The sequence below is a fragment of the Pteropus vampyrus genome, unplaced genomic scaffold (assembly GCF_000151845.1).
Source record: "Pteropus vampyrus isolate Shadow unplaced genomic scaffold, Pvam_2.0 Scaffold306, whole genome shotgun sequence".
Classification (NCBI taxonomy): domain Eukaryota; kingdom Metazoa; phylum Chordata; class Mammalia; order Chiroptera; family Pteropodidae; genus Pteropus; species Pteropus vampyrus.
In genome coordinates this window covers 1,195,830-1,223,474 of record NW_011889087.1, presented here as the reverse complement: position 1 = coordinate 1,223,474, position 27,645 = coordinate 1,195,830, and the positions used below count along the sequence as shown (strand labels likewise).

Genomic DNA, 27,645 nt, shown 5'->3' with positions numbered 1-27,645 from the left:
TGCACATGTCACTTTGCCTCTTCAAGCCCTAGTTTTCTCATCTGTAAAATAGTATTGTGCATAGAAATGGTACATGTCAGGTGGTAGGTGCAGGGCACACATTTAGTGAATAGGAAGAACCCTTGCACAGAACACAAATGGGTCAGGTGGGGCAGAGGCCCGGAAGGCCAAATGAGAAAGCAGATGAAAATGGTCCATAGCCAGCCAGTGAGAGGGCGGGGCCGGAGTTTCAGCCCTGAGGCCTGAGGGGAAGGCACGTTCCGCTCCCCATGCTGGAGGCCAAGGGTCAGTCCTATTTCCGCAGCAGGGAAGTTGTCGGTGGCTGCTTCATGAACCGCACAGTGCCAGGGGCCCCAGAGGGTCTCGGTGAAGGCCTCAACCAGGTGCAGGCCTGAGGAAGCCAGGAAGCCCCTCACCCAAATTCCTCTTCCCAGCATGGGGCATGGGCCGTCCCAGAAAACAACCTCACCCACCCCCACACTCTCGCACAGGCACAGTAGGTGGTGCTGTAATAAAGAACAGAACCCGATTAACTTCAAAACAGGACAGATGAGGGGAAAAAAAAAAAATCACATTTTGCGAATTGCCCACCAGGGGTCACTATACCCTCAGAACCGAGGGGTGCAGAGTTCGCAGCGGCCTGGAGACAGGTGGGAGGCCGAGAGTCTCAGAAATAGAGTCTAGTCGTGTGGCCTCCAGCTTCTATGGCGTCCTAGGACCACCATCGTTCCCCCAGTCCAGTGTCCCCAGCGCCAGCAGTGGGGGTCAGTGCGGCAGGAAGATGTCTGAGCACTGCTGCAGGATGAGCTCCACCACCTGGTTCTGGAACACCATGGTCATGGACATGCTGGTTTCCTCTGTCTCCGGCCGCAGCAGCGTGGGCCCGAACACTATGGCCACGCTCTGCACGGACATGCGGTTCTGTTCGCCGCGCTCGACCACCCTGCAGCGGGGTTGGGGTGGGATGGAATCAGGGCACAGAGCTGGAGGAGGCTGGGGGGATCCCGCCAGGGTCCACCTCCCCATTCCCGCAGCTTGCCCGCTCACCGGCACAGGTGCTGGAAGAGCAGCCGCAGGGTGTCGTGGTTGGGGGCGGGCAGCGAACGCACCAGGTCCCGCACACAGCGGCTGCGCTGGGCGTGGTCCTGCAGCTCTGGGGACGGGAAGGGTCAGAGGGAGAGAGAGGGTCGGCTAGGCGGAGGGAACCGAGGGGGTCCTGGCCAAGGCGATGCCCGAGACAGACCAGCTGCACCCCTACCCCATCTGCCCCGTCTCCCGGGCACTTACTGATGGCTGCGATGAACTGGCGGAAGTGCGAGAAGGGGAAGAGGGGCTCCGGCAGCTCTCGAAAGAAGAGCTTCAGCGCACCAGTGATAACGTGGACGTCTTCCCAGCGCCCGTCGTCCAGGTCAAGACGCTCATCTGAGGCAAGCGGGGGTGGGGGGAGGGAACGAGAGGAAAAAAAGGTCAGCACCCCTTCGTGCCGTCAGGCCCTGGGGCAGGGACTGGGGACAGGCCTCACCGTGGTCCACCTTGTAACGCAGCTTCTGGATGGTGGCCAGGTTTCCGCTGATGCGGTACAGCCCGTCGATGTCTAGCCCTGGAGAGAGAGAGGCGCTGACTCTGGGTTTAATGGGATGGGGCTAAAGCCCCCCTCTATGATCCCTACTTAGGAGCTCCCGGTCTTTCCCTCCACCCCCCGCACCCCTGCGCCCACCCGGGGTGTCCCCATCATGGGGTCCTGGAAGGAGGCCGTCAGGCGCTCGGAGGCCCACCCAGCCCGCCGCATACGTACCGCGGGCCTCCACGGCGCGGATGCACTGCTGCACGAAGCGCGGCACCGGGCTCCTCTCGCGCTCACACAGCTCGGCCAGTGCGCAGCCGAACACCTGGTCTAGGGGAGAGGCCCATCAGCGCCGCGTGCCCCAGAGCCCACAGGCGCCCCGCTCGCCCGGTCCCTCCAGTACCTTTGATGTAGCCCTTCTCCCGCAGCGACTGCAGCGTGGGCCGCCTCAGCAGGAACTTGCGGAGCTTGTGCCGGACCTTGCTCAAGTCTCTCTCCTGGCTCCCAGGGTTCAGGGTGGGCGCAGCTACCGCAGGGAATGCAGGGCGAGTCGGTCGGTGGCACCGGGGTGGCCCGGTAGGCCCCAGCCTGATCGTTACCACCCCCCAAAAGATGCCCTCCATCCCCTACCCCACCCCTGTCCCCACGCACACCTGCTCCGGGCCGCGCCTCATCCTCCCGCCAGCTTCCCAGGCGCTCACTGGACCCAAAGTCCACACTGCTGCTCTCGCTTTCCTCCTCCGGGGGAAGGTCTGCGGACTAGAATCGCACAGCCTGAGAGAGGCAGCCTGGGGCCAGCTGAGGATCCTTCTGGGGTTAGGGTGAAGGACCCAAAGTGCCCTCCCAGCGGGCCTGGCGATACCCTCAACCCCATCCCCGCAGATTTCACTCTTCCCTTAACCAGGTTAACTCCTCTCGCCTCCATCAGGGACCCTCAGAACATTCACCTCCCTTAGCTGCATGGAGCCCCTCAGGTGCTGGAGACAGTCATCTTGTTCTGCCCTACCCACCTCCCAGTTCCTGGCCCCTTTTTCCTATATTTTTACTCAGCAACTCTGTACACACTCCACTAGGTCAGATTCCTCCCTATGCGGCTCCCAGTTTTGAGCTTGCAGTTCCAGCTGCGACCTGAGCACTACCAACAACTACACCAGCATCACCTCCCTGAATCTGGATTCCTACCTCTAGTAGTATAGCCAAACACTACACCCAATGTTGGCTCCTAGGGAATGAAGGGTCAAAAAGCCCAAGGGTGTTTCCAGGTAAATAGCTGTCAGATGGGGCCTGTCCTACCTCTACTTATGCACTTGATATTTTGAATGATAGACTCTTCAATTCAACCCTTTTAAGTTTTATCTTCTAGTTTCAGCCTGTCGTTCCAGCTCAGGCTGTTTCTTAGATATTTTCTTTTCCTCCTGCCTCCCTTGAAATGGGACATCCATGTAGGACGTGCCTCCACCCCTACCTGGAGAGTCCTGCAGGGCCATCCTCAGAGGCTGGATTCACATACTTAAGAAAGGCTGTTTCTTCAACAGCTCTTTTGCCATCCAGCCATGACGGGGGACTGCATCCGTAGGGAGGGGCACTACCCACTGGTGCCATGGAGCTCCCAGTGCCTAAGTAGAGGGCTCCACCCACAGTAGGCACAGCTGCCCTGCATAATGGCCAGCCATCCCCTCCCCCACCAGCCCTGGAGGCCCCAGGCTCTGCCTACCAGCTCCTGGATGCCCTGGGCAATGGCTTTGTGCCAGGTGCTGATGATGGCCTCCGAATCGTGCTGGATCAGGTACTCTGAGCCATCTCGGCTCCGCAGCTGGAGGGACACAAATCACTCAGTCATCTCTGGTTCCTTGGGTCTATCCCTGTCCCCAGGAACTCAGAGCCTAATGGAACAAGGGTCTCACCCCAGGTCAAGATGTTCTATGTCATTAAAAGCAGTAGGTGACAACATCTCTGTTACAGATAAGCAAACTGAGGCTCAGTGACTTTACACAATGGCCTTGTTGATACAAAACTAGTGCATGATGGAGGAAAGATCTGAGTGAACCAGATCTGCATGGCTCAATTGTGTGGTACACTTTTCCATGCCCATCCCACCTCCTCGTGAACCACAGAACATGGCAGGCCTTGCCCAGAGCACTGGCCAGCAAAAAAGGCAATGAAAGAAACTCCCTGTGGAGGCCCCTTGTCACTAGAATTAACAATGAAGAAAATATTAGGAAGAAAGGCCCTGACGGCAGATCATGGCTGATCCCAGAGAAATCAAGCATTCCCTCCACCCCATATACACACTGGGGACCTAGGAGTGTTGTCTCCCTTTTGCAGCCACAAGTCCTACCCCTCTCCCACCCTCCGGCCTGGGCAATGCATCCTCTTAGAGCCCACTTTATCAAGAAACGCAAATTGAACAAAACCCAAGGGGAAAGCTTTCTGACTGCTCAAAGCTCTTTCTGACTAGCAGGTTGGGAGTACCAACCCACTTACTCTTATTCACTCCAAGGAAACATGTACATGGTTTGGAGAGGTCTGTGAGCTGGAGGAAGTACTGCCCTACAAGTCTGCTGGATGCTTCATCCTGACCACAGGCCATATTCTTCCTTAAGGAGCCCCAGAGTTTGGGTTTCCAAAGCCACTATTTTATACTTTTGAGAAGCCAGCAGATATCAACAGCCCAGGCTCATCTGCAAACTGACTGCTGTCGAGTGTCCTTATTCCCTAACAAATCTCCGAAGAACAGAGTGAGGTGGTCGGCAACTTGGACAGATCTCTCATCAGCCTCTGGCTCTGAGTGAGGACCAAGAGTTCAAGGTTAATGTGAACGTCTGGTTGTGCCAGCTCACAACAACCCTGCCCCCTGGGTCCAGTGAGAGCCAGAGTCGGCGGACAACAGGATACAACTTCTAGAATCATAGAATCTTTGACTGCCCACCTTTTAAACTTAGACTTGAATGCTATTTAAACTGCTTTTAAAAATTTAAAAAAGAAGATAATGCATGTTCCACCCCACCCCCCCATCCCGACAAAGAATAGTAAACCTTCAGCAGGCAGCTAGCACAGCCCCACTCTAAGCTGACAGAGTTCCACCTCTATTATCCCAGAGAATAGCCTAACGATGCTTCTAAAACAATTATTATTTTTGGAAGCTCTCTCAAAACATAATTGATTCATATTTTGAAAGTTTCGTGCAGAAGGCAAAGCCATATAGTTACATAGCAATATATTTCACAAAACGTTTATCCTGTTGAATGGACAGGTGAGCTCTGCTGTCCCAAACCAACTGTTTTCGGAGGACTATTACTGAAGTTTTCTGTGGCTCTGGGGTGACTAGGAACAGCAGCTGTAAAATCTTGCCAGGCCCAGCTAACCTGGCCATGGTATAGAATTGGTGGTTGTCTCTGGAGAAAAATCTTAGAGTTGCCTGTAGGCCACTCCTGAGTAGAGGGAAGGCTGGAACCTGCCAGCCAGGAGGCGGCTCCTCAACTTTCATTCAGGACTGCCAGCCTTCCCATCAGCTTGAGGAGCTTCCAGGGGGTACCATCTGCCTTCCAGTCCTTGCCAGAAAAGACAACTCAGAAGTGTTAATTCTGAATTCAGTTTCATCAAAAGCCCAGTCATAGAGGTGACGCTTTCTAGAGCATTGGTTGAAAGAGGTCCTTCTAGCTCAGGGAAGAAACACACCTAGCAAAATGGATGTCCCTCCTCGATTTGACACCCATGGCAGACATTGCTAGTTGATCACAGCATTCTACTCTGCTAAGCCTGGAGAAGACTTCAGACCTACAGATTAGAGTAGCTTATGAGATGAAACCAGTTCTGCAACTCTGCTCTGTGGATACCCTCCGTCTAGAAATAAATGAAGCTTGGTGAGTCATCAGAAAACTATACCCTCAAGCTCTTTGCAGAATTACTTTTTCGGCATGAGATATGAGGTCATGCTTTTGGCTTTCATCATCTGAAGCAGACCCAAGAGTCCCTTACTAAACTAGCATGAAGCTGCCCATCGAAAATTTCTTCAGGGGCTAAAGGTTAGGAAAAAGCTTTGATTTCCCTCAAGGTCTGAGAATGTTCCCCACCCCCACCCCAATATTAAGAGCCATGTAACTGATCGCCCTTCTCTTCACTTTGGCTACCAGGAATTTTTTTAAGACCCAACAACTTACGCACCTGTGCTTCATCTATCCCCTAATCCCTCTCCACTTTGATCCCCTTCTCTGACTTGTTTTGCCTGGCTCTTCAGTGGATTTTACCAACTGATCGTATGTGTTGTGAGCTACCTCAAAACTTTTGGAGACTGAGATGAGGGTAAAAGTAGTTTAAAAACAAGACAACGTGAAGACAGTGAAGGGCGTGGCACTGTGAGGGTCCTCGCCTTTGCCCCACCTGGCCTCTCTTTTTCTGCTGGGGAACTGAGAAATGTGTCCACTGCCCTGGTTTATTTACTGGAGACTCAGTCCAGTAGGAAGCTGAGCTCTGACTAGGCAGAGCAGGTTTCCCAGCCTGTCAAAGTAGCCAGGGGGCGGGGAGTCTCCTGTCTCAGGCCAGAGCAGCTGGGCTGAGAGCTGCCCTTCTGGGCATGACAGAGTGTCATCCCCCAGAGAACCCCTACTCCTCACCACCCTCCAGGTCCAAGGACTGGTGAACTCAGCTCCTGGAGAGGAAACTGCAGAACCTATCGTGCCAGAAATACTGTGGATGGATTTCTGAGATGGAGGCGACCTTGGCTTTGGGCCCTGAGAATTCTAGCCCCGATTCTCCCCCAGGTCTCCCTTCTTGGGGCTTGCCTAGTTTGGGTCCCAACCTACCAGTAAGGCCCCTCTTCTTCTCCCCACCTCCACAACTCACCTCTAGCACATTCTTCTTGCTGGATTTGTCTTTGGGGGCCCAGGCGAGAGAGGCCCCCTTCAGCTCCACCGTGTACTCGGGAGTAGAGAGCTTGGAAGGCTGCCTCTGTGAGAGACGGAGGAAGGGTGAGGGAGCCCTCAGCTCAGACAGGCCTGCCATAGCGCCCTGGCTCCAATCCACCAGGCTCCCTTGGCTCTAGTGATAGGATGGGGTCACGGCTCTAGAGGAAGGGGGCCCAAGGGTTCCTGGAACCCAGAGATTTTGGTACTTCTTAACCACAGAGCCTGCGCGTTGGCTGGTCCTTTGCTGCCTGTCCACCCAGGAGAGGAAAGGAGAAAAGTGTGCAGCCCCCATCCCTTCCAGCAGGGCGCCCAGTCCCCAGCTGCCCGCCCAGGGTGGCTGTAAGTGCTTGTCCTGGGGTGAATGTGATGTTGTCACCCCCTGTCAAAGGCCCAGCTCCCTTGACATTCATGTTTCACCTTCTCGGACCTGGCCTTTGACAAGCTAGGTCAGATAAAGACTGCAGGAGTCATGAGCAGATGGGGTGATCCCTGCCCCGGGGGCCTGGGCCTCACCAGGCTGCCTGCAGCTGAGGTTTTGGAGTCCTTGAAGAATGTCAGGACGCCGCCCTCCAGCACTGTCCAGGAGGCACTCCAGTGCTTCTTCCTGGGTGGGAGTGGAGAAGTGCGGGGTGGCAGGGCTTGGATTAGGCCCTGAGCTGAGGCCCCTACTCCCACCCGCCAGGAGCAGAGCACAGAGTTTAATACAGCTTGGGGCACCCAACGGTGAGGGGTGGACTCCCATCATCTCTCTGGTAACCTCAGGGTCCTCAGCGTCCTCCTGTTAATCCTCCTGGATTAACAGGAGCCTGGCATAGGGAGTGTTCAGTTAACATCGTCATCAGGGCCCACCCTGCCCTGCTCTGGGTACAGACAGACTCTCACCGGAGCCGCTTTCCCTTGTCCACTGTCTTGGTGCGATGGAGCACGCCAGCTTTGTCCAGGGTCTTGATCTTAGAGAAAGAGAAAGAGGAGACAGTTAAGGAGGTGAATCACGGTGGACAGATGCGGGTCTTCCCTTCAACCAGCAACTCCGCGTAGGCTGAGCCTGAGTTTCTTCTGAACTCTCTTTGCAGCTGCTGCTGCCGGGGTGCCTGGAGCTGAGGGTTCCTCTCAGCTCTCCACCCCACCCAGCTCTGAGCCTGGGATGCCCGAGGTGCAGGTTCATTCAGCCCCGGCTAGTGCTGGGGCCCACGCGGGAGACATGCCTGACCCAGTGCCAGCCCCCAGGACCTCCAGAACGCCCCCTATTTCTTCTGTGGGGTCCTGCCAGGGCCTGTGTGCCCCTTTCCCTTACTTTCTCCTCAGGGGGGCTGGCCTGGGCTGGAGTCTCACTGTCCTGGCTGGATTTGCGGATGCTTCGAGGGGCAGGAACTGGGACCTGGTGAGAAAGACACTGTCACATATAATCCCCTCCTTACCCCCAGGACTCTCCCTTCCCCATTTGGTTACCTGGGGCAGCTCCCACCTAACAGAGGTGTCATCTGGGTTGTAGAAGTAGGGCTTCCCATGTTGGTCCTCCAGCTTTACCCACTGTGGGGAAAGGGAAGGTCAGGTCCCAGCTCGCCTCACGAGAGGGGAGGAAAACGTTCCTCTAACCAGTATAGCCCCAAGGAGTTTGGAGAGTCAAGTGCAGGTGTCAGTGTCCTGGGCTGGCACACAGCCCGCGCAAGAGCTGCAGTTTAGTATTAAGGGGCGCTACTAGTGAGAAAGGAAGGGTTGGGGACGTGTCCCCAAGGCTGTCTGGGCCCCTCTACTGGCTGCCCCTACCTGCTCTTGGGTAAAGTGGTTGGTGTAGAGCGTCTGCCCGTCCGGGTCCACATGGCAAGACCAACCAGGGGGCGTGGCCAAGGGAGAGGCGGGCCCCGGCTCACTGTAGGAGCCGGCAGGGGAATAGTCCTCCTCAGGGTAACTGGTTAGCGAGTCGGGATAGTCCGTCTCGGGGGTAGGGGGCTGCAGGGAGCAGAAGACAGAGTTAGGGGTTCTCAGAGCCAATACTGACCCTGGCCCGCAGTCCGCGGGATGGAGGGAGTAGACCTGGAGAGGCTCTCAAAGCCAGCCCCGCCCTCCCAGACCGCCCCTCACCCTTTGGTCCCTGGGGCTGCCGGGGCTCAGGCCCGGCTGCATCTCCAGCTCGTCCTCGTCCTCGGACTCGTCCTCCCAGATCTTGTCGCCCGTCAACGGGTTGTAGAAGAACACCCTGCGACTCTCCTCATCCCAGTACTGGTCCCACTCGTTCTTGGGGCTCTCGCAGCTGCCCACCGAGGTCGGGGAGGTGGCCGGGCTGGCAGCACCCTCGGCAGCCTCAAAGGGTGACTCCCAGGTCGTCACGCCCGTGTCTGGGTTGTAGTAGTAGGGCCGCCCGGTGCCCGCGTCCGTGTGCGTCTCCCACACCGAGTCAGGGTGGGGGACTGAGGCGGCGCCCGGTGAAGTGGCCCGGGACTGCCTCTCTATATTTGCGTACACGGGCTCCGGGGGGTCGTCCACCTGCGAGAAGAGGAAGGAGACTGGTCAGCTCCGGGGTCCCGACCGGGCCTCTTGCCACCTGGGCAAACTTCAGCGAGTCACTCCCTGCCTCAGTTCCGCCGGCTGCCAAATGTCTACCCAGAAATCGTAGCGAAAGGAGAATGAGGAAAAGTTCTTGAAAGTGATTTGTAAAGTATAAAATACCCCAGATGCGTAGGACAATTACACGAATTATTTATTAGTAATAAAATATGGATACACAGAGTTCTCCCAGCTGTGTACTCACGGGGCAGTCAAAGGTTGGGGAAGAACAGAGAAGCTGCTTGGAACCCATCCTTTCTCCGCCCCCATTTATGTCACATGGGAGCAGGACCCTGCCGCATTCTACAGCCCCCACCTAGAGCCCCCACCCCTCCTTCCTTCCTGGCCGCGGAAAGCTCCCGGACTGGAATCAGTCCTGCCTTTGGATTTGGGGCTGGAACTTCCTGGATATGGGGTTTGCAGGCCTCAGAATCAGCTCCAGACAAAGGAAAGACAAAGGAGAGCCAGATGGGAGGGAGGAAGGAGAGGTAAAGAAAGGAGAGTCCCTTTTCCTCCTCCAGAGGAAAGTGAGGTGGGCTGGAGGGTTTGGTCTAAACAAGTATAAGCCTAATCATGCTTCACACCCTCAGGGCTCCCTGCTGCCTGCAGGGCAAAGTCTAAGCCTCTAACAGGGCATCAGAGGCAGCCCATCACCGGCCAGTCTTCCACCTTATTTTCTGCCACTCCTTACCCCTTGCCTTGAACTTTAAACTCCAGTAGCTCTGTGAGTTTGCTGGAGGCCTCCAGCCTCTCTGCTATATCTCCTACAGGCCTCAGCTCCTTCGCAGCCTTCCCAGACCCATCCCCCGCCCCCCCCCCATTCCCACCTGGCTGACTCCTAGTCCTTCTTTAGGACTCAGCTCAGGTGTCAGGTTCAAGATCTTTCCCGAGATTTCTCCTGTGTGTCCACCACAGCCTATCACCTTTAGCCCTCTAGCAGGATAATTAACCGCACTACCAGGCAGCAGAATAGTACAAGGAGATTGTGTTTTCTAAGACGACATAATGCTATGGGAGAAAAGCAAATTTCAAGATGGTAAACTTAGCATAATTCCAATTGTTTTTTAGAAACCCTCCAAAATGCTAATAGAGGTCATCTCAGTGGTGTAATTATGGGGATTGGATTAGTTTAGTTTTTTCCTTTAAACATTTTTTTTCTGAAGTGAGACATTTTGTACAATGAACTTTTTTTTTTTTTTAATCGCAGAAGTTGCTGTTGCTGTAACACCTTCACTAAGCTGTAAATTCCTCAAGAGAGGAAGCATTACTGCTCAAGGAGGCCTCTCCCTGGGCAGGTACCTAGAAAAATATTCATTTGTCCAACAAAGATTCGCCTGCTCAGCACCAGGTACTGTTCTAGGCACTGGGAGTGTAGCAGTGAAGAGATGGACATGGGTCCCTGCTCTGGCAGCCTGAACATGTGTGCAGATGGCGGGGGAGGCTGGAGGGGGCGAAGCAGGGTGAAGGGTGACATGCACAGCATGTCAATGATGACTGCTGCTAACAAGAAAACAAAAACGCTGTTGGAGAAGGGGGTGTGGCAGTTTTACACAGGGTGGCAGGTCCCAGGCGAGTAGGGGGAAGGAAGAGCTGGACACACCAGTCCTTCAGTTTATCACTCCTGTCTCTCACCCCACCAGCTCCTGTGTGGCTGAGATGGACCTTCCACCCCACTTCTCCATTCTCTCCACCCACTACGGCCCTCCTGTGGCATACTGTATTCTGACCACACCAGTCTGTGGACCCTCCCCCAAACACGAAGGCATCTTCCTACCTCTGTGCCTTTGATCCAGTTGTGCCTTCAGCCTGGAACTCCCTGCTCTCATTCCTGCCTACCCAAATCCTGCTCCTCCGTTAGCGCCCAGCTCAGAAGCCTCCCTTGGGTGAGGCTTTCTCCCTGCAGAGAGAAGTCTAACCTGCTGGCACTCTACTCTGGTGGGGTTGGATGGCATTCTGCCTTAGTGATCAGTTCATTGTCCATCAATCTGTCTACCTTCTTTGCCCCCCAAAAGTCAGGAGTTACTTGAGAACAAGACCTAAGATGATGTAATTAACCCGAGTCACCCCACCCCCACCCCAGCAAGTGGTCCAATGCCCTAAAGCACACAGCAGATCCACCACAAGCACTTACTGCTTGAGTACACCAGTCAGTTCCATGCCAGACTTTAGCAACAAGCAAAAAAAAAAACACATCTGACATTACAGGAAAGACTGGGGTTAGCTTTGAGCAAGAACTTCCTGAGAATGAGAATTCAAGCACAGGAACAAGGGACTTCTGGGGAGGACATGATAGAGGTAGTCTAGGAAGGTGGATGACCAGACACACCTCCTACGTACCCCAGCCGGACTCAGCGAGGCAGTGGTCTTGCCCATCCCTGGGACAGCAGGTGGGAAGGGCACATGGATGGTGGACCAGCCAGGAAGGAGCCAGATTCTTTGGAGCAGGGATTTCCACTTGGCCAGGCTGTTGGCCTTGGTCTGAGTCCATGGGGAGTCCCAGGCTGGTCAGGCTGACGGGGATCACCCCCAGTAGGTACAGAAGAGATCTAGGAGGTAGAAATTTAGACTCCCAGCATGACAGGGCTGTCACAAGGAAGAAAAGATGTAGAATCACACTCTGGGGCTCCAGACTGTAGATCAGAGGCAGAGGCCAAATGCGGGGAGGGCAGTGCCCCTTTGAAGGATGCACATTCTCAGGATTGGGGCTGTCCCAGAAGGTAGTGAGGGGCCTTCACTGGAGGAAGGGAGGCAGAGTCCCACCCCCTGTGAGGGATGTGGCAGTCCTGTGAGGGAGTTGGGGCTGCCCTGAGGCCCCTTCAAACTCTAGAATTCTCTATAGAGCCCCACAGTGCTAAGACAGAGGCACTCTCTTCTTCTGGCAGAGCCTCAGCCAGGATCAGGCCAGATGGGGCCAGTCCCTCCATGCTCTCTGGGCTTCAAGGGGGAGCTCACCAGGTTAAAGCAGGCCTGCCATTCCCACCCCAACTCCTGGAGGGCTCAGACAAGACCCAGACATAGCCCACCGACGGGAGCCTGAGTAGGACACCAAGGGGCCCAGACCCCGTCATGACAGAGACACAGGAGACAATGAGTGGGAAAGAGGAAGGAAGTATCCTTCCACCTCAGGACAAAGGATAAAGCCAAGAGGGGCCCAGTTCTCACCACACACAGCTTCCCAGCCCCTAGTGCTTCTCTTGTCTTCAGTTCTCTCCCACAAGCAGGTGGCAGGCCAGCCTCTCTTCCCCCAAGCTGCTCATCACCTCTCAGCAACTCTTTACAGCACCCCCTCAGAAAAGCAAGGCCTCGGGGAAGGGAAAAGGAAAGACAGGAGGATTCCGACGCTCCATGAGACTCCCTACTCCCGACCCCAGCTTCCCAGCTCCTGAGAGGGCCAGGAAATGGAGGCCCCTGGCAGCCCCTTTGACCTCGTAGGCTCCTCTGCTGTCCCCTTCAGAGCCCTCAATGCAAAGGTCCCCTACCTGTCCCCGCGGCGGCCGACTCTGCCTCCTGGTCAGCTTGGCAATCATGTCTACCATCCTGTCCCCTCTGAGCTGCTGGGACAGAGCCCTGGGAAGGCTTTGTGGGTGGAGCCAAGGGGCACAACCCCGGGGCTGGCACAGGGCAGCAGGGAAACAAGAAGTTGCCTTGAGATGGCGGGAGACTAAGCCTCCAGCCCATTTCCTGTCAGGGCTGCGGAAGTGCTGCCTGAGACAGGGTGAGGGGGGTGGTGTGTGCCTCAGATCTGGGGCATTTTTATGTGTCCAGGGACACCACTGGCTGCCCCACTCAGTGCTCTGATTACCAAAAGTTCTGAATCCCAAGCCCAGACACAGCCACCAAGCAGGCCCCACAGAGGACGGCATTGGAGCCATGGGTGGGGAAGGGGTAGGCTGCACAGACTGGGACAAGCAAGGGGGTAGCTGGGTGCTGGAGCCTGAGCTGTTGTAGACAGGACAATGAGTGGCTGTCAACTCCCTCAAGGCCCAGGGATGGTATGATGGGAAAGAGGAAGCTTGTGGAGGGGGGAGGGGTGTCTCAAAGAGGAAGGGGCCTGGGCAGATGTGGTATCAGAAAGAACTGGTGTCTGGATTCCTCCAGCCACGTGGAAGACAAGCGGGATCCTGACCACACCGCCATCTACCCACCTGACCACTTGGGTCTGCTTCCTTCAGCCTTGGTCACCAAGAGGGATGCACACACCCTCACTGCATGTCTGCATACATAAATAAGTATGCCTGTGCCCCTCCCCCATTCTCCAAGGACCCAGAGAAGGTGGCCAGGAACTAGCTCCCCCACCCTATCCTAAGAGCTTCCTCCTGGCCTCTCCTCCCTTAACCCTCTCATGCAGGTAGGTATTCAGACCCTGCCAGGCACAGCAGGTGAGAAGCTGTGGCTCCTCCCCTAACCCCTTGGAAACTATCTTGTCTTCACTAATCCCCTCAGGGGTGCTTTCTCCCTAGTCCAGAGGCAGAAACTGCCCATCCCCCGCCAGCTTGAAGCCTGTCCCCCAGAAGCTATCCAGCTCCCAGCTCAGGCTCTGACCCTCACCATCTCACCGTGGATCCCAGACCCCTCATCCCTCGTTCTTTTACTTCAGTAATCTTCCTGCCCCCAGACCTGGCTCCCCTTTCTCCCCGTCCATGTCCCCCCAAGCCTCTCTTTTCCTGTACCCACTATGGGCTCAGGACAGGGACACCCAAGTAAACTAGGCATGATATAGATTTGGGGTGTGGGACACTTGGAGAGATCACATCCAGAGAAAGTCTGGGGTCTATGCCTTACTCTCAAAAGCTCCCCTACTGTCCCCTGTGCCCCGATTCAGAAGGCCAGAACCCCAGAGGCAGACTAATCCCCCAGAATACTTGTCACACACATGACACAGCACACTGCCATATTCTTAGGGCTAGGACCATCCCCTACACACACACGTGACAGGTCAACAAGGTTGATGGAGCCAGGCCCAGGAGATGGGAGCAGCTGTAAATTGCAAAGCAGCCAGAAACTATGAGCCACCAGGGAGGGTCTGGGGTTGGGAAGGGGAGAGAGGAGGGCAGGTATGGGAACCCAAGACCTCAGCTCTGCCCTGCAGGAAGAATTGAAGAGCAAAGTATCCATGTGGCAGGACCAGGAGTGACAGTTTCAGGGGCTGGGACCACAGAAAAGGCAGCCAGGACCCCACCTGCTGTTCTTCTCCTGGAAGCGGCCTGTCCTGCGTGCCTGGGGTCTCTCATTGGGCTCTGGCCCCATACTACTGGGACCAAGTAAAACCCACACAGTTCTGACCTGCTCTTGGTCACTGAGGTTGACTCCTCAGGCCTCCTCTCTGGGCTTCCCCTCCCCCAGCAAGAGGACGTGGCGACTCCCCAGTAGGGTCCTCCTCCCTCAACCACACCCTCAAGTCTTGAGAGGCACATGGTGGGGGAGGGGACAGAACAAGCCAGCTGCACATCACCCATCTCTCCAGTCCTCTGTCTTTATCCCTTTTCTCCCAAACTCTCCCCGTGTTGTGGTAACCTAAGCAGGTGCAGCCAGAAAATCCTATCAGCTCTCTGGGGCCAGAGGCAAAAAAAAAATACCTGCAAACCCACCACTGGGGCCTAGGGCCTGGCTCAGGAGTCTAGGGAGGGGACAGGACCTTCTTCGCTGACTCTGAGCCTGTTCCGTGCTGCCTGGAGCGGGAGGAGGGAGAGTGGGAATGAATTGTGATCTTTGCCTCTGGGAGCTTAGCCACAGGCACAGAACTGTGCTGGCGTCTGTCTGTCTCCTGAGCACACCTTTAGGACAGAGTCCAGGTCTGTCCGTATCTATCCCGGCCCTGGGCAATGTGTCCATTTATGTGTAGTGGCAGGCTGAGTGTCACTTGCAGGGTCCTCGAGCTTCAGAATACTGGAAAAGGCATGCCTGGCCCCACCCTCTGGGAGTCTGAAGTCACGGGTCAAGGCTGGGGCCTGGGCAGTACATGTTGTGTCAACGCCAGGTGGCTCAGTGTGATCTCACCTCATGCATGTAGCATGAGATTCTAAACACAATGACTTGGGGAAAGGCTCTTCCCTTGGGTTTGGGGCAGAAGCCTCATTCGATTAAAAGGAAAAAAAAAAATGGAGCAGGAGTCCAAAGACCTGGCTTCTCGTGCAGACTCTGCCTTGGCTTTGCTCTGGACAACCCGTTGAATCTCTGAGCCTCAGTTTCTTTATCTATAGGATGGGTTGTCATTCCCTCCCGCTTCACAGGGCAGGTTTCTATGAAAGAGATGAGCAGGGCCCGGAGTTCTCACACCCACCAGGACACAGGGAAGATGGCAGGGCTGCACTTCTGCTTTTCTGGCTTTGGGTTTTGATGGAGCGCCTTTCGCTCTGGACTCTGCCCCAGCCTCTCAGTGACCTCATGAGGCTGCCTTCCTGGCCTGCTCTTCCAGGGTGGGTGGGCCCCGGGGTGGAGCCCCTTCACGGCTCACAGGCCTTGTGCTCTGAGCAAGGCTGGCAGACACCCAGGAGGTCTCCTGCTGCTGGGTCAGGAGGGCTCAGAAGTGGCCTGTCAAGGAAGCTGCTGGCCAGCAACGACTGCCATTATGAGCCAACCTCAGGAGGTGAGAAAAGGTGACAGCAGTGCTCACTTCTGCCCACCCCGTCAAACGCACCTGCATCTGCAACCCGGTTCCTTTTCTCCCCCAGCGGAGGGTGCAGGGTCCTTGCATCCCAGCCAACCTCCCAACCTGGGCCTAGGGAACCTTATTGCCTCTATCTTGCTGAGAAGCTGCCTCAGCAGAAATCCCCAACCCTCTCCACGTGACTGCTTTGTCCCCTTGGCATTTCAACAGACTCGAGGTCTCTCCATCTTGAAAAGAGAAAGTGTGCTTTCTCGGCTTTCCCTTCCTCCTTTTTAGAGCCAACTTCTTGAAGGCATGCGTGTGCCCCACTGTCTCGCCATCCGCTCACTCCGACAGTCAGCCCACTGCTCAGGTCTCCCACAACTTCCTTGATGGCTAATTTGGTCCTTGTCTGGCCTGACTCCTCTCTGGTACTTAGTCCTTACAATCCTTTCCCTCCCGGACTGTCTCAGGCATGGCTTCTTCGTTGGCTTCCTCTCCCTGCAGCTGCTACGTCCCCGTTCTCGGGGCTCATACTCCGCTTCCTCTGCCTATCTCCTTGATGCTCCTCATCTTTATTTCTCACTCTACTGTCCCGAGAAAGCTCAACTGACTTAATTAGGTTAACAACTCACAATCGCATCTCCAGGTTCAGAAATCCACCTGCCCACCTGGACGTCTTTGGTACACTGAAATGCTACAGGGTTCATCTTCACGCCCCTCCTTCTCCCCATGTCAGCATCACTTTTGTTGCTCAGCAGAGACCAGGGGCCGTCCCTGATCTCTGCTTCCCTTAGATCATCTGCTGTTGAGCCCTGGTGACCCAACCTGCCTAAGCCTCTCAGACCTACCAGTCCCCAGGTAACACAGGGGTTAGAGGAACACGGGAACATTGCCACGAGGAAGCAAACATTCCAATCTAAAATAGACCTTCTACAGAACAACTGGTCTGGTCTCTTTACCAAGTCTCTGTCAGGGCAGAAGGAAAGGGAGGGGCTTGTCAAGAGAGATTTAAGAGACAGCCCAATGAAATGCACCGCCCTTGACTGGATCCTGGTTCAAAGGAACAGGCGGTGAGAGACTTGTTTTAGGACAGTGAGGGAAATTTCACTATGGCCCGTCTCTGCGACGAGCTTAAGAAATTAACGTTAATTTCACCAGATGTAATAATGGTATCGTGGTTATGGCGAAAACCTTATTAAGAGATGCACGCTGAAGTTTTTAGGGGTGAAATATGATGAAGTTTGGAATTTACCGTTTCTTGGGGAAAAAAGAACAAACACGGCAAATAGTAATTGTTAAATCTAGGTAATAGGTATAGTTATATTTATTTTAATATTCTTTTTGCTCTTTTGTTTGAAAAGTTTCATAATAAAAAGTTAGGAAAAAACTCCTCCAACGTTTTTACTGTTCTGCATCCTGTGTTATTCCTTTATGAGGTAGTCATTATTTCTTATCTGGAGACAGACTGGCCCTTCCCGCTCTCCCTTAACCCTAACCTACCAAAGACAAAGCAGTTTCTCTCCCTTTGAGATGCAGGGGCCAGGGATTCTGGGAATATGTCAGCTTCAACATGTCCTGCTTCTCCTCTTCTCCCAACTGCTACCCTCTGCTGCCCAAGCCAAGCAGGGGCTGGGGGGCGCCAGGTGGGCAGGACTGGCTGGCACAAGGGAGAGTGCCTGGGACAGAGGCTAGAACCTGGGAAGTCCCGGGGCAGACAGGGCCCGCCTGGTGACCCTCATACCAGACCCTCATACCAGGCCCTCTGCCCTTAGATGCTGACAGGGAGGCAAGCAGGTGGGCTGGGCGCTCTCTGCCCTTAAGGCTGGGAGCACAGAGGACGCAGGGGCGGGCAGAATTCCTGCTGATGTCTTAGACGGCAGGGGCCAGCCCAGGCCCACCGACAGAGACCACCACTCATTCTGCGCTCTAGGGTCCCTCATCAAGTGGGTACTCCAACATCTCGACCCTAGCCCCGGTAAGCGAAGACATATAAAGTCCACTCCTGGCAGCCCAGTGGCTGGAGAGAGAGAACAAACAGAACAACCAAACCAGCCATTGCTTTCAGACCACAACGTGGCCGGGCCCAGGACATGCTAAAGATACCATCATAAATCATGGCAGAAAGAGGAACTTGTCAGTAAGAGGTGATGGGACAACTGAACAACACTATAACTCTGTATCTGTAAAACTGCCTAACACACAAGCCTAGGAAAGCAGAACGGATAGAAAGAAACCAAAATGCTGACTCGTTAGATTGAAACTTTCCCCCTGTTAGCTAAATATTTGCAATGGGGTTAAATTTTTTTTTAGGGGAGCGGTATAGTAATTTACAAATTCAGACAAGGTGAGGAGTATATGCCAGTTCTGTAAAAGAGGGAGGGTGATGGCCGAGAGGGTCTGGAGGCAGCCTCCTCTGGCACCTCGCTTCCTCTCTCAGGTCCAAGTCGGGCCAGCCCCCAGGACAGAGGAGGAGGCCTAGACAGAGACCCCTGCCCCGCTCGCCTGCATGCCTCACGGTGGACGGGCATCCACAAGAGCCCAGAGCCTGGCCTGGGCAGAAGGGCCCTGCAGGTGTCACCTCGCCTAGTCAGCAGCTCTGGAAATCCCCCTTCGACACCACAATCCTTCCTCAATTTGGAAACAGCCTCCCGAATTTTAGCAAGAACGCTGATGCCCCTGGGACCCAGCCCTGGCAGCCCCATTTCCTTCAACACCAACCAACATCAATTTTCCCCCTGTTCCCCAATGCTCTGATGTGGAACCCTGACCGCCTTCTGATCATCAGCTACCCTGGTTATGACGATGGACTTTTCCACGTCCAGGACCTGGCACTGACCAACCATCAGGGCCGACATTTGGTACCGACCACCTGGCTCCTCCCACTGCTGGACACAGCTCCAGGAAGGGCGGAGAAAATAGGTCTAGAGTGAGGCCAGCTGCTGGGGCTCAGGAAGGAAGTGGGGAGGCAGGTGGGCTTGGCCTGGACCCAGGGGCTGAAGAGAACCAGAGACTGAGAGGTGAAATGAGGCCCAGGCTTGGGGGAGACCCGCCAGGGGACAAAGGGGCCACTACCAGCCTGCAGAGTGACAGGTTGTACCATTCTGCCTTGGGAGCGGTGGGTGGGGAGGGCTCTTGGTGGCTGAGAACTTGAGGTGAGGATGGGAGGGGGCTGCGGAGGAACCTGCTCTTTCACAATCCCGTCACAGGCCGGGCAGCTGGGCAGCGGCTCCTGGATCAGCCTGGACTGCAGGTGAGTCATGGGGAGGGAAAGGTCAGGCCAAGTGTGAAGAAACCAGTTGGGCCAGCCCAGGAGGGTGGGGAGAGCTATTGAAAGGAGGGGATACAGACAAGGGGACTTGCTGGACCCTCTATTTGGCTCCAGCTCTCTGTTCTTACCACTCCACCCCGCCCCCCCCCGCCCCCACCTTCACGCTCTCTTCAAGGCCACCTGGCTGGCCCCAAAGGAGAATCCAGGTGGGTCTGTGCAAGGCCAGTTCTTCTGTCTCAATCACAGCTGCCTGGGCTGCCCTTGGAGTTTGCCCCAGGGACTGGGCGCCAGGCCTGGGATCCAGAGGGGAGGGCAAGGCACCTTCACAGTAGGTTTTAGCACGGGTGCCGGGAAAGACTGGTGGGGAGCTGAGGAGGGGGGGAAGAGAGTGGGAGAACTGCCCTGGCACGCCCCCTCGCCCCTAGGGTCCCAACTCCATTCTGTGGGTCACTCACAGTTCCTGGAAGAGGAGGGAGAACAGAGGGCCCTGGGGCTCCTTCCAGTCCAGGCCGCCTACTCAGGTGAAGTGCCTCCTAGGCTGTTTGCATAAGAAGCTGCAGAGGCCCAGGCTGTAACTCTTTCTTCTCTGTGGCCAATGCCCCAGCAGAAGGGGCGGGCTTCAGTCCAGATGGCCAGCCTGGGCGGGGATGGTGACCGCACCCTGAAATCCCTAAGTCAGGAGGGCCTCTCACCCAGGGGTGGGTCCCACGGCCACAAGGGAGGAGTCTCAGGCCCCTTCCTTGCCAGAATTCACCGGCTCCTGGAGCACCTTCTAGAGGGGGACCGGGGAGGAGAGGTAGCGTGCTCCAGCTTACTGCCCCCTCTCCTCCAACTCTCCCTCTGCAGAAGCAGGTGCTTATGCCCTCTTCTGGGGCATCTCATTCTCCTACTACACCCTCAGCTGCAGATGGTAAGGTGAGGGTTTGGAATTCATGCCTCCTTCCCTGCCACCCATGCCCACGACAGGGTTGGGCACATACAGGCCACTCAGAAAAGTGAACACCTCTTTGCCTTTGGCTTATACCGTCCTTGCTGAGGGGAACAGGGTGACCAAACCTGAAGCCCACCAGACTGAGATTGAGCCTGGTAGCAAGGGTGGTGTTTGGGGTCAGGAGGCCTGGAACTGACATGAATGCTGCCACCTCCTGGCTGTGTGATCTACAGCTACTCACTGAACCTCTCTGAACTTCTACTTGTACTTGGGGCAAATGCAGTTATCTATGCCTGCCTTCTGAGCTGCTGGCGGAATGAGCCTTTGAGTGAGAGCTCACAGAACTGTGTCATATCTTATGACGCTTTTTGTCCCTAGTGTCCAGCTGGGTGACCAGCATACACCGGATGCTCACTGTGTGCTGGTTGAGTGAGTGGTGAATAACAAGGCTGTGAGATGCTGGACAGTGTTGAGGCTCCTCTCTTCTAGGCGGTCCCTGCCTCTGCCGACTGTCTTGCCTTCCGCCTGCCCTCTCCCCTCGTCCAGCGGTCCACCGACTGGGTGCTGTTTCCCACCCTCCCTAATGGCCATATGTCATCTCCATCCTCACATCCTTGCCCCTCCTCCTCCTCTTCTCTGGGCCCCTCCCTCATTCCTTTCTCCTGGGGACCCCATCTCATCAATTACCTCCTCGCCATCCTCAGCCTCCTCCTCTTCCAGCTCCTGCCCATTTACTTAGGCCTCAGGAGGCTCCACCCTTGACCTACAGCCACCTCTGGACACAGTGTCTCTCTCTTCCTTGTCAAGCTTCTGAGAGATGTCTGCACTCTCAGCCCGAGTCCTCCCCTTCATGCCTCTGACCATCTGCCTTTAGCAACCCCCTAGAGCTCCTGCTAAGGTGGCCACTGACTTCTGCTGGCCACTTCGATAGATGTCTGGTGGCCTTTATCTAACTTCCCCTTTGGTCTGGACACTTCTCGGCCTCTGGGCCAGCGCTCTGCTGGTTTTCTTCTTGTTCCCTGACTGTTCCTTTCTCTCAGTTTCCTCTCTCTTCCTTTTGTGTGTCGCCCGAATATGGTGGCCCCAGGGCTGTCTCAGGCACTTCTGTTCTCATGTCCACACTCTTTCCGCGTCCACCGACTCCGACATCACAAGCCAAAGGCCTTCTTCTGGGCGGCAGACTCGGCTATCCAACCGCCTCCTGAACTCAGCAGGGCCAAAGAGGTTCGGCCTTGTTCCTCCCTCCTTCTGCTCCCCATTGTCCCCTCAGTGTGCCAACCGAGAGGTTGGAGCTCATTTTGATTTCTCTCTCATCCACCCATCCCCCGTCAACTATCAGCCACCGGGTCCTACCAAGTCTCCTTCCCAAACCTCCTGTCATCACCAGATGTCCGGGAGACCACGAAGGTCTGCCATTCTTGAAGCCCCCACCACAGGGGTCTTTTCTCAACCCCACTCCCCTCTCTGCTGAGAGCCTTCCAACAGCTGCAGGGTAAAGTCCAAATTCCTGGTGACAGTCCATGAGGTTCTGCCCACCAGACAGCACCCACTCCTTACCGGAGCCCCATCCCTGAGCCCAGATGCACAGGGTGGGGGTGGGGCTGCAAGGCCTCAAAGGTGCCACATCTTATACCTCCACCTATGCACCTCTATCACAAACAGCCTGTGCCATCCTGGACTGAGGCATCTGTACCCTCCTGCCAGCCTCCTGTCCCAGACAGCGACCTCCCCAGGGCTGAAGCTATGCCTCGGTCACCTGTAGAATCGAAGACTCATCTGGCACTTGGCAGGTATTCAACCAATTCATGCTTAGTGAATGCGGGGAAGGGTAGGACCTGCTTCTCCTGCCTCCTCGGAGAGGAAAACAGGCAGGCTCACCTTTCAGGAAATTCCTTCTCTAAACGCTGCTTTGAACAACTAAGAGCAGAGTGGGGTTTCCTTCCTAGGAGAGAACCAACTCCCCACTCCTGAGGTGTGTTGGGGATGGGCTGTCAGGAAGGCCCACAGCGGACACCTGAAGAAAGCACAGTACAGGGAGTGTGGTATTATACCTATTACACAGGGATGAAACAGGACCAGAGATGCTAAGCGACTTGTTGAGGTCACACAGTGCATTAAGGACACAAGTGGGACCAGGCAGAGCCTCTCTGCCAACACCCAAGTCTCTGGCAGATGCCTGTTCCTTCTTAAGGAGGCACCACCTCCACCATCACCTGGGTCCCCCTCCCCCAACACACCACTGCAACTGCTAGAAGCTGGGGGAGGGCGGAGCAAAGATACCACCCTGCAGCCACCATGGCTGCTGGAGTGGTTTCTCTTCTCAGGAAGTAACCAGGTTTGGGGTCTTCTCCTACTCCTTCTTCCGCTCTGGTCCTGGGCTCTGGGGTGGTGTCCCTTGGGCGGACCTGCAGAGCCGGGACTCAGGGAAAAGGGCGCTGCTGCCCCTCAACATACTCTTGCACACGCTCTGGGCCAGGCCCTGTGCGGGAGGCGGGGGTTCAGAAGGCAAGGCCAGTCCTCCACCTCGAGGAGCTCACCTTGGAGGAACAGACACTCCCACCATCACCAGGACAGAAAATGTTGAGAGGCCCAGAGCGCGCCGCCGAGAACTGAGGGGCGCCGAGAGAAGGAGCGCAGACATCCAGGCATCTATCCCAGAGTCCGGCTGGCCGGCAGAGGCTCGGGGCACCAGGATCTCACGGTCCCCGCCCCTCACCCCCCGGACTCCCGGCCGACACTCCCTAGGCCCAGTCCCGGGTCCCCATCCCCACCCGCCGGATGCTGTTCTCCGCTCTAGCCACAAGGGGGCGAGCTGCCCCCTGCAGAAACCGGCGCGAAGGCCGCGCAGAGCCGGAGGAAAGGACATCCGATACCAAGTGGAACTCCGGCTAGTCTTGGTGGACAGCCTACTACGTGCCATGCTCGTCCACACCTCACCTTGTTGAAAGCTATCAACAACCTTAATCCTTAGGTATTTTCCTGCCTTTGCACACGAGAACACTGGGGCTGAGAGAATTAAGTGGCTCGTCAGCAGCTGGCCAGTGACCCAGTGGAGTCAAATTCGACTCTCTGTACCCTCAAATCCCGAGCTCTGCATTATAAGCAGACCGGCAGAAGGAAGACTGAGGAGCTGGCTGACTGGGACCGTGCCTCCTTTCTCTGGACATCTCGGACTCTGTCCTGGCACGTGGTAGGCATCAATGTTTATTGTAACTACATTAAGTACAAAGAAAGAAATCAGCGCCTCACAAGCTTCAAGGGCCATCCAGCCCCCTTCCTCACCACTTTGAGTTAAAGGACAAACTCAGATCCTGAGAGAGGGAGTGAATTGCCCACCATTATTCCGCTGGTGGCAGATGTCACAGGGGGTCTGCGTTCTCCTCCTCTCCCCTCCGAAAAGTTCCTAAAGTTCAAGACCCCAGAGCCGCCGGCAGAATTCTGAGGATAAGAGTGTTTCTAAAACATGTTCTATTTTCGATTTCTCAAATTAACGTTTGAGAAAGAAAATACTATAACTGGACTTCTTTCTGAAATAAACCTAACAAGTTTTGTTTTTTTTTTTTTAAAGAGGGAACTGAAATGTTGGAAGCAGCCAAAAAGGAAGCAGAACCCTGACTTTCTTAACCATTATCTCGTCCGAACACCCCAACTCCAGGAAGAAAGGCGAAGCAGGTGAGAACCAGCTGCAGGCCCACAATCCCCTATTTCACGCCAGATGCGTTTCAGAGTGGTTCGGATTTTAGAAAGGCAATACGGCGCAGACACCTGCTATTAGTTGACATAACGCTCCCAGCTTGGCTCTAATCAAGTTCATTTGCATTTATGCAGCAAAATTTGAATATTCACACTAAATGGGGTAAAAAAAAAAAAAAAAGACCATCAACGATCGCACATCAGTTCAAGTCAAATATTGCCATCAATTGAATTACGAAAAATCTTTCGGTTCCAGAGAGTTTTGGCACTTCGGAATTGCAGGTGAGAAATTGTGAGCCTGTACCCCTCATTTCGTGGTTGAGGAAAGTGGGGCTCGGTGTGAGGGAGCTGATCCAAAACCCGCGGATATTGCTGCTCCGCATTGAACCCGATGCCAAGCCGAGTGGGTCTCCCCCGCCCGCCTCCGGCTACCCGCTCCCAGCGGTGTACCTGCCCGGGGCGCTCCTCCCGCGGCGGGCCGCGCACGTCCTCGATGGCCTCGTACACGTTCTCAGAGTCGCTGCGCACCAGGGGCCGCGGACACACCCAGGAGCCCGCCACGCTGCAGGCCTTGAAGCGGCCGGCGCTCCCCAGGAGGCCGGCAGGGGGCGCGGCGGAGGCGCGCGCCAGGTCGTCCAGGGACTGCGTGGGCCTCACCCGCGCAGCAGGCCGCGTGTACAAGCTGGTGGGCAGGCCCGGCGCCAGGCTGCTGTGCTGGGTCGCGGCGCCACGCAGCGCAGGGCCACACAGGGAGCCCGCACGACCGCGGGGCTCGGCGGACGTGCCGTCGGAGCTTGTGGGCACCGTCGCGCTCACGAAGCGGTAGTCGTAGGCAAGCGGTTCCGGGGCTGCAGGGCCGGGGTGAGGCGCGGGCAGCGGCGGGACGGTGACAGGGTCGCCGATCGCCGGCAGCTCGCGCACGTACTGTGCCGGCAGGTAGAAGGGGCGTCCGCCAGGCTCTCGCCGCACATGCCACCAATGCTCTGTGCTGCGGCGCAGCAGCCGGTAGCGCTCGTTGGGCTGGATGGCGACGCGGCGTCCGTCCTTGCCCGTGTACTCGAAGGGGTGCTCCACCAGCACGTACACGTCCCCCTCGACGTCCGCAGCCATCGCGGCCACGGCCTCTCCCTGTGGACAGCAAGGAGGAGCAAGGAGGTCAGGTCCACGGAGCCGGGAAGCTCACAGCACTAGAGAAGACCTTGATTCCGAGTCCCGAAGTTGTATTCGTCGTGTAAATTTAGGCCTCAGTTTTCCTGTCTCTAAAACGGGAGACTTGGATAAAATAATCACTTAGGTTCGCATTCTTATAACAGTGATGGAATTATGACAATGCTTTCATTCTGTGGCGTTGGTTACTAAATTTGAGCCTCACTTCAATCCCTTGGGGTGGAGATTATGGGTAATACTGGTCCAATTTTACAGCTAGGGACGCTTTGGCTCAGATGGGGCGATTGCCCGCGATAAAGTCGACGCCACAATTTGCCTAAAAGTTGACTGGGCCTCAGTTTCCCGGTCTGTGAAGTGGAAAGAACAGCCCATTCCCCGCGCCGTCCCGTCCTAACACCTGCAGCCCTCAGGGAATCCGCGTCCACAGTGTCTCTTCCCTCCAGGCGTCTGTGCCCCGGGCCTGAAGGGTCAGGGTTGGGGCGCCAGCTCTGGGAGCGGGCCCCCGCGCCGCTCTACCCTGGGAGTATCCCTTCTCTGCTTAGTCTAAGAGCCTGGGCGTAAGGGGCCGCGACTGCGAGCGCCTGGGAACCGGTTCTCTCGGTTTTTCTTTTCCTCCCCCAGCGACTGCGCCGCAGACCTAAACTTGGAGCCCCGCCCGCCCAGACCGGCCCGCACCGCCCCTGCTCTCCAGCTCCCACCTCCACGTCCGCACCCCCTGTGGCCTGCCTACAAGCCCTGCGATCTCTATACTGCCACATGAGAGGGGCTCCTAGAGAACGCCCTGTGTCAGTGACTACCCATGCGGTGTCTCCGAGGGTCCTCATAGTTCTACTGGAGTGATCATCACAAACCCCACTCACTCCATGCCGGCTCAGCCTGGCTCCTGGTGTGGGAGGGGGTCAGAGCCTAACTACATCTGCCTGCGTCCCTCCATCAAAGCGAGGCGTCCGTGGCTTCCTCCGGAAATGATTGGTCCCTTCAAGCCTTCACACTGACCACACCTTCTGCCCCACAAAGGTGGCCAGGAACCAGCAGTTGAGAGCTCAGTTGCTTGCTGAGGCTGAGGGAGCCAAGTAACAGGGTCCCGCCGCAGGCCGCATAGCGCTCCTTCTCTACTTTCTCAAGCTTTCCTCGATGAGAGAAGAGGTGTAAACTGAGTCACTAAGCACACGCGGCCCTGGAGGTGGGGTCGGTGAGCTGCCAGGAGCTAAACCAACAAAAGCCGCGAGGACACCCCATCTCCTCACCTCCTGCCCACCCCCTCCACCCCCCGCGGCTCACTCACCACGGTAGGGCGGGCGGCTGGGAGCCCATGGGCTGGATGGGCGGAGCCGGCGGATGGACGCAGGTTAGTCCCCTGCCATCTCGTTGGGCGGGGCTTCCAAGGGCTAGACTTAGAGAGACCTCGCGGGGCAGGAGCTGGCAAGGGAAGCAAAGAGGGAGAGGGACCCTCAGGAGGGCTGCTCCCAATCACCAAAGCAGCTGTATCTGGGAGGGGCGAGGAGGAGCCTGAAAGAGTCTGGGCCGGTGAGGACATTGGAAGCGGGGCCCGGAGCAAGAGAAGGCATGAGGGAGGGGCAGTGGCAGGGAGGGCTGTGACTGAAGCGGCGCTAGCAGGTCGCAAGCAGAGCCTAGGGAAGGTATTGTCCTGCCCCTACCCTGCCCCCGCCCCCTATGAGGGATCTGCTGTCCGCAAGCCGCCTCTGCGTCCCGGGGATTGCTCGACCTGCGCTGGTTGTCTCGCCCGGGCGTTCCCAATCTGAGCGAGGCCTCTTGCATTCTGAATCACCAACTACAAGCCCTTTCCAGCCGGATTGCAGGCACTGCCGGCTCCGGGGCCACCTCCGCCCTCCCCCAGGCCCTGTCCCGGAGCAGCTCAGCCGGGCCTGGAAAAGCTCGGAGAGGGTTCCCACGACAGAGACGCACACCAGAGCGCAGGAGCTTGGGCCCAGGGGGGAGGATACCCGGGCCTCGTCTCCTTCCCTGACCCTGGAAGAGCGAAGAGAAGGGGAGGAAAGCGGGGAGCGGGGAGGATCCCTGGAGTTCGAGGACGAACCCTTCGCCAGGAGGTTCCCTGCGTCCACTGCTCCGGCGACGCGAGCCACAGCGGCGCCAACGCCTGGGTCGGCGCTGGGGCCCTTCCTGCCCCAAGACGGGGGCCGCCCTTCGCCTCTCCCGTTCTCCCGATGGGTGGGGGGACCCGTCCCGCACGGCCTCCCCCGGGCCCGCGCAGCTCCCGTCCCAGCGCGGTGCGAACGCTGGCAGGCGCCGGGTGCTCCCGGGTGAGGACCCACCACCTGCGGCACCCCAGCCACTACCCTCGGCTCAGCAGCCCCCTCCCGGTCCGGCGCGGCTCTGGCACCTCGGGGTGTCCACTCGCTAGCCTCGCCTCCACTTGTGCCGGCAGGCGCGCGTGGGCTCGGCGTCCGGCGCTCCCTCCTCCACCGCTCAGCGCCCGCGCTGCCGGGTTTCCTGTTCAACAATATAGCGAGGGAGGCACCAGCGGAGAGCACCCGGCAGAACTTCCTCCCGGGCTGGGGCTGGGCTGCGGCTGCGAGAGACAATCCCCGGTGTCCTGGCTTCCTGTCCCCTCTGGGCCGGGCCAGCGCCCCAGGAGCAGAGACGCCACCCCTCCCCCTGCACCTCTTGGGATCCTGGGCCACACCTGGCAGTCTCCCCCGAGGTGGAGGCAGCAGGACCAGGACGGTGGGATAAGGGGGCAAGGAGCCTCCGCACTAATTTCTGGCCAGATTTCCCTCCCACTGCTTGATCCCCACCCCCTCCTTGATCTTCGTCGCGGAGGAGGGCCACCCTCCAATCTGTCTATAGGGTAACATCAGAGCAACCTCCTGGGGCTGGACTCAAGATCCTCGCCGAATCGCTGCGTCTGTTTTTCTCTCCTGTAAATGGGGACAGTAACACCTACTTCATAGGATTGTTGAGAAGATTAAAAGAGATCCACCAAGAACAATTATTGTAAGAACA

The 27,645-nt window shown here is 56.6% G+C and overlaps 1 protein-coding gene across 4 annotated transcripts; it reads right to left on the bottom strand.

Annotated features, from left to right (window-relative positions):
* Nucleotides 1-76: 76 nt before the first annotated feature.
* Nucleotides 77-27,645, bottom strand: ARHGAP27 (Rho GTPase activating protein 27). Of its 4 annotated transcripts, XM_023521525.1 has the most exons (19): nucleotides 27,326-27,645; nucleotides 27,023-27,211; nucleotides 25,946-26,079; nucleotides 23,944-24,621; nucleotides 8,551-8,952; nucleotides 8,236-8,418; nucleotides 7,918-7,998; nucleotides 7,763-7,846; nucleotides 7,351-7,418; nucleotides 6,982-7,072; nucleotides 6,407-6,511; nucleotides 3,279-3,377; nucleotides 2,218-2,323; nucleotides 1,968-2,090; nucleotides 1,796-1,894; nucleotides 1,523-1,600; nucleotides 1,288-1,422; nucleotides 1,048-1,153; nucleotides 77-943 (listed from the first exon to the last, which is right to left on the bottom strand). In XM_023521525.1, the coding sequence occupies exons 4-19, from the start codon at nucleotides 24,601-24,603 to the stop codon at nucleotides 766-768; spliced, it is 2,598 nt and encodes an 865-aa protein (XP_023377293.1). In that variant the 5' UTR covers nucleotides 24,604-24,621; nucleotides 25,946-26,079; nucleotides 27,023-27,211; nucleotides 27,326-27,645; the 3' UTR covers nucleotides 77-765. The 4 variants fall into 4 exon arrangements, with proteins under 4 accessions (XP_023377293.1, XP_011375407.1, XP_011375406.1 ...); XM_011377105.2 differs by having other exon boundaries at nucleotides 26,979-27,645; XM_011377104.2 differs by having other exon boundaries at nucleotides 27,023-27,645.